Source organism: Streptopelia decaocto (genome assembly GCF_964273445.1).
Source record: "Streptopelia decaocto genome assembly, chromosome: 3".
Classification (NCBI taxonomy): domain Eukaryota; kingdom Metazoa; phylum Chordata; class Aves; order Columbiformes; family Columbidae; genus Streptopelia; species Streptopelia decaocto.
In genome coordinates, this window is record NC_138656.1 from 24955543 (window position 1) to 24961684 (window position 6142).

Consider the following 6142-nt stretch of genomic DNA (forward strand, 5'->3'; position numbering starts at 1 on the left):
TGGCAGGCTCAAAAGGATTTCTGTCATACAGAAAGGTGGGGTGGCAGATAAGCTTCAAATTAGATCTCATCTAGGCTGAGTCTGAGTTATTCCAAATATGTCTTGATAACTGCTGCCCAACAGAGTCTACACATTCTCTTGCATTTGCTGCCTCATGCTGCAGGTATGGAGTTTTACCTTCCAGTCTCACCATGCTGCAGTGGGATATCACAACTCACTTGTGGGCACAGAGGCTCAGGACTGATTGAACTGACTCTCTATGTGTTGTGAATACAATTTACTAGATACATCTGCTTCCATAGATCACTGTCTGCTTAAGAGACTAGAAGCATGTACTATTGCTAAATCACTGCATTTAACACCTTCCCCAGTGAAGTAAGTTCCCCTGCAGCATGTACTGTCTTTGGCTGCTGATATTCTCAGAATAATTCTGGGCAAAGGATGAATGGGGCAGCCTGGGGCTGGCCATAAGGAAAGAACAATTGTTCAGTTGAATTTAGATGAAATTAAAAAAAAAAAAAAATCAATCACAGGCTCTAGATTTAGAATAAATCTCAGCATTTGTGGGATTAGTTTCAAATGTTGATCTCCCACGCTGAAGGAAATACAGGTCTGTGTGTGGGTAATGTTAAATATCTTTAGGAAAATGGGCGTTTAACTGAAGGAATTACGTTCAAGACATTTATCTCAAGATTTACCTTAAGAATTCACATTTTAAAGAGAACTAGTTTGAGAAGATCTGAAAAATAACCTTATGCTGGGGTTTCCCACTCTCCCGTTGTGATGCTACTTTAACAGCTTGTTCGTGACCCACAGGAAGCAACTAAAATCTTCCCTCAGTCCTGCAACACTCAAGCTTTCCAGGCTTTAAATATGCAGTCACGAGGCAGCAGAAGCAACACACTCACTGGTCCAAAACCCAGTGTGCAAGAATGGGTAAATTGTCATAAATTGTCACTTGCCAAATAGCAAGTAATAGGTTGAGAGGAAATTGTCTCAAGTTGCACCAGCGGAGGTTTAAATTGGATATTAGAAAAATACGGAAAATACAGAAAGGATTGTCAGGCATTGGAACAGGCTGCCCAGGGAAGTGGTGGAGTCACCATCCCTGAAGACATTTAAAAACCACATAGATGAGGTTCCTAGCTACATGGTTTACAGGTGGACTTGACAGTGTTAGGTTAATGGTAGGACTTGATGATCTTAAAGGTCCTTTCCAACCAAAACAATTCTATGATTCTATGACTGCCCCCCACTTTTCCCAGCCCAGCTGAGCTGGAGGAGCTCTTGTGGCTTTTGCAGCATCAGACCCCTCTGTCTGCAGGCTCAAGTAGAGAAAGTGTGGGGAAAGTGAGGAGCAGCCTCCCTGAAGCGAAAGGCCTCCCCAGGGTCAAGCCAATGTGAGGGCTGCACTGTGCCAGCTTTTCTTTCCAGCTGCGCCAAAAGGCATTTGTTGCTTGTGGCCAGTGTTTGAGTGCTTGGTATGTTGCTGGAGCAGTGCAAGGGGCAACTCAAATGCTGGGTTGAAACCTGCTTAGATACCAGTGCTTTCCATGTGCTGTCTGGGTGACCCAGGAAAGAATCTGTGGGTATAAGTGATATCTCAGGGAATGTGGGCTTAATTCAAATGCTCACAGGGTTCTCCCCTCTGAAACACCATCATTTCAGAAACCTTTATTCATAAGCAGTTGTTTTCAATGGGAAATGGGTAATCATCCTTACCTGTCTGTGGGATGTAGGCTTTAAGGTCTTCAAGGTCTTAGGATGTGGTGACAGGCCGATTTTGTACCCTGCATCTTAAGTGTTTAAAAGAAGCATCTGTTAGACCCACCGAGGACACAGGCATCTTCCTTCAGAGCTCTGTCTGCCCCAGAGTGGGAAGAGTGGGCACAAATTTATTTGGAAGGCACGACACAAACTGTGTGATCTCAGCGGGACTTTCTTGAGTTTTCAGTTCTTGCCTCCAGAGGATCTTCCTGCTGTTGTGCCCTCCAGTCTCAAACCCCCAAAGCAGTTTCACAGATATCCTTTTCGTCTTTCCTCCTGCTGATCTCTCCTGAAGGGGATGTATCTGATTAATATAGTATTTCTTGCACAATACGTAACATAAACTTTCAGTGATATAACTAGGTTATACACTGTATGGAGCAACAATTAGATTCACTATACGTTCTGTATTTGTATTAAAAGAAACTACAGCATTATCATCTTCCAGGCCACCCCCTTTTTTAAATTCTCTTCCAAATCAGTTCAAACCCCTGCATTGATTTCAGTAGACTTTGGAACAATCTCAGACTATGAACAAAGTCTTGGTCCTGTTGAATTTAATGGCAAAATTCCTGCTGTACTAAATTTTGGACAGTACAAAATTCACTTTTGGATGAAAGAGAACAAACAATTTGAAGCCCACTGGGACTAATGATGATCTATCACTCGCTGTTAGTTAGATTTGCATGAAACAATATAAGAGAAAATAACAGATATTTGGATAAGACAGAGGTAACCCCCCTGAAAATATGCTGTGAAAGCAGTTTTGTCTCTAGTACTAGAGGAATTTTCATCGCAAAATGAAGATCAGTGCTTAAAAAATTATTACCCCTGTAAAGGTGACGTTATGGACTGTATCAGCTTTTGAGAGGTGGTCATTTTAAAAGCCAACAACCTTGATAATGTCCTTTGGATATTATTTGTTAATAGTGTACATTAGGAATCAAGCAATCACAGAGAGTGCAATTAAGCGCATAATCACAGATATTTTTGACATCTGTCTACTTTTGGGCTCCATGGCATTTTTTTGCATCTGCCCCCCTGCAGCCTAGTGTCTTCAATTAATTTATCATGACCATCTGTGTTGTAAATTTTGCTGCTCAGCTTGCCTTTCTACATCTGTTTTTTGGCTGGATACTTCATGACATTTTACCGTTTTCACTCATAGAGCTAAAAATACGGAACTAATATCTGCTCAGTTAAGTTGTTCAGTTAAGATAATCAGCAATTAAACAGACCACTGCATTTCTGTTAAATGACTCTTTATAAAGGTGAACAGAAAGGTGAGAAAGAAGCAACAACATTTTAAAAATTGCTGGCGCAGGTGACCTCTACAGAGAGGTAAAACCACCAGTGGTTCTGCCAGCTGCTACGGTGCACACCCTGAATCCATAGCTTACAGGGTGTTTCAGAGAGAAGGGGCTATGTCATGGCTGGATGATTATTGGGTTATTGTGCTCTGGATAATCTCCACGAGTGCAAGTTGTTTTGAAGGCCATAGATAACTACACCCGCTGCATCAGGGTTAAGGATGCTCTGAAGCACACAAGGACCAGCGTACATCCAGCCCCTCACCACTGACTACAGTATACCGGAAGGAAAAAGCAGTTAAAGCTGACTGCACTGAGTGGGCAATGCATGCAGCAAAGAAGAAAGATTTGTAGTGTTTTACTTCCTAGTCCCACCAAGGTTAGGTGTATAGTGCTCATACCACCTACCTACAGCGAAGGAAATGTTTTCTATTGCTTTCCCAGAGCCCTTTGAAATGTTTAGCTTAGGGGCTCATCCACAATAAATATTTGGCCGTGATACAAATATTTTATCTGAAGTCACTAATTCTGCCCCATTTTCTTTCATCAAATGTCTTCTTTTAGTTAGTATTTATTTTAAGCAATCTTTTCCACTGCTGGCATTGTAAGCACCCCATGATTTTCTATGGCTTCAGGATCTCTAGGTTTTAGTAAACCACTGCAACTGCCATGTTCTCCTAAAAGAGGGCAGGAGAGCAAAAAAACAACATCGGAGCCTACTCAGATACAGTAACAGGCCTCTTACTCAGGAGCTTGTATAAGATTAAAGGAAAAAGGCTGTTTACTTCCCTTGTAAGAACATTATGGTATGTTTATCCAAGACAAAAGTCCTTGATGAAATACAACCCTCTCTGCACTAGTCCTATCCAACAGGTTTACCTGAGAAAGACCTGTATACCATGTTCTTTATCCAGCTGTGCCAGGGAACACAATATCCAAGTACCTACCTCTTTTGCTGACCCACAATACTATTTTCTGAGTTGACTTTTTTTAACCTTCTGGATCAGTGGTCCCTGATGATGGGCAAGATCACACCCACAACAGCTGAGGCATCAAACCCAAGCATTTAAGCCTTGCTGGGCACAGCCCTGTGCCCATGGCCCAGCAATAGCATGTGGAAGGAGAAAGAGGCAGCCCCACAGTGAGGTGGGAGAGAAAGAGATATTTGCTAGGGAAGACATGTAACATTGTCGTATTTTCTCAAATGAGCCTCAGCTACGAAAAGGCTGGAACTGCTGTTAAAGACTGAATGAACTTTCTCTTTTTTGCTCATAGTGCACTTCTGTGTGGGTGGGCTGACTGGATTTGAAGTAAACAGCAGGAAGAAGATCTTTCCAGTGAATGAAAAACTGCTTTGCTGAGGGAAAACAAGAGCTATAAAAATAGGACAAATAGCTCTGAAAGTGGCACTTTTCTAAGCAAGGTTTTAAGCCTATGAAAAATGCAATGTTCCCTGTGTGAGCCCCATTATATTCATTGACACACTTCACCAACTTAGCCAAAAACCGGCAGGCCCAGTATAACCCTACCACATTGTATTTTATTTTTGTCAGTGATTAAATGAGATTATTTGCTTGTGGTAGGACCCACGCAGAAGACAGCGGCAGCACGATTGCTACTCATTGAAGAAGTCCATCTTCAGTGCCAGTGTCAGAGATCTATGACTTTGACACTGAAACACGAAGGCTTTGCAGCTAAACATCACAGGGGCTGCAGCTGCGGTGTTAGTAATGTGCTCAGGTGAGTCAGGGTAGCATCTGATAAATCATGAAAAACAGCAGTCCCAAATGGACAGCACTACAAATTACAATTATGGTGAAATTTGATTGTCGTGGTGTGTCCTGGAAAATGTGCTGCTGAATAGAGCTTTACTCCATCTATGTTACCAGAGTGCTGCTACTAAGCAACTGATGAGCCGAGTGCTGACTGATCAGGTAAGTCGTATCACTACAACAGTAGAAGAATCCTTGGTTTCAACTGCTAAATAAGGTATAGGAAAGATGAATGATTTTTCCATTGTGAAGCTTATATGTCTACAAAGAAATGCTCCTGAAGATACTCCCCAGTCATCAATGTCTCTGATTCATGGCAGGAATTTCCCAGGAAATTCACTGCATTGCAAATATAACAACTCATTTACCTGGGACCTAAGTATTTTCAAGATGGGGATTGTTCTGTGTTAGGCAGAGTTGATGACTTTAAAAATAAATTTTAATGGATGACTTTTAATTAAAACTCAACAATCCTGTGTCAATCAGAGCATACCCTGAATGTTATAAAGCTCTGCAAACTGGGTAGTGTGCTGGGCTGGAGCTGAAGCTCAGGACAGACACATAATCCTCCACAAATAATTAGAGCAGAAAATGCTTCTAATCTCTTTGTTAGTCTGGTTGTGTTATTTGATCTAATAATAAACTAGACATTAAACAAAAAAAAACCCTCCTCATACATTTTAATTTAGACTGCACTGGGCATCTTTTAACCTGTAATTGTTTAGCTGGTCTATTTTGAAATGTAGGTTCCTCCTTCCCTCTGCTTTCATTTATGCATATGCTGTACAGACTGTTTCAGACAGTGGTCTGAAACGCCACAGTCCTTTGGCTGTGTAAGTACAGCATAAATAACAAGGTGTCAGATGTGGGCCCTAATTTATGAAAGCTTTTGAGCAGGGACTTGGTGGACTTGACACACACCCTCAGGTTTCACACGTCCAGGAGCAGTGGCACCAGTCTGTGTGCCTGCCTTCACTGAGCCTGTAGCTCTGTGACCCTCTGGTGCAGCTTGACTCCCCTCTAATTTGGTGGGGGTTTGGCCAATGACACCGGGGACATCTCTGCACATTTTTGCTCTGCAGGAAGAGGCAGAGTGAGGAGCCAGGAGCTCGCAGAGGTCCTGTCCCCTGACGGAAGGTGCCCCACAAGGTGCAGGGGGCTGCTCCGTGACTGCCCATGCCCCTGTGTAACCTCCTGTCTCTCAGGTGGTCTCCAGGCCAATTTTAACTCCTTTTTATCTCACTGACCCCTTACTAAATACAATTCTCCTCACTGTCCTCTTACTAAATAAAG

The 6142-nt window shown here is 42.4% G+C and overlaps 1 protein-coding gene across 4 annotated transcripts in view; it reads right to left on the bottom strand.

Annotated features, from left to right (window-relative positions):
• Positions 1-1713: 1713 nt before the first annotated feature.
• Positions 1714-6142, bottom strand: part of LOC309437817 (uncharacterized protein) — a 41645-nt gene continuing 37216 nt past the window's right edge. For 2 of the 4 annotated variants that reach the window (XM_082048560.1, XM_082048561.1), the window contains exon 7: positions 1723-2056. In XM_082048560.1, coding sequence (XP_081904686.1) covers positions 1853-2056 — 204 coding nt within the window. In that variant the 3' untranslated portion in view covers positions 1723-1852. Of the gene's footprint in view, positions 2057-6142 lie in introns of all 4 variants that reach the window. The other 2 variants (XM_082048558.1, XM_082048557.1) reach the window with 2 other exon arrangements.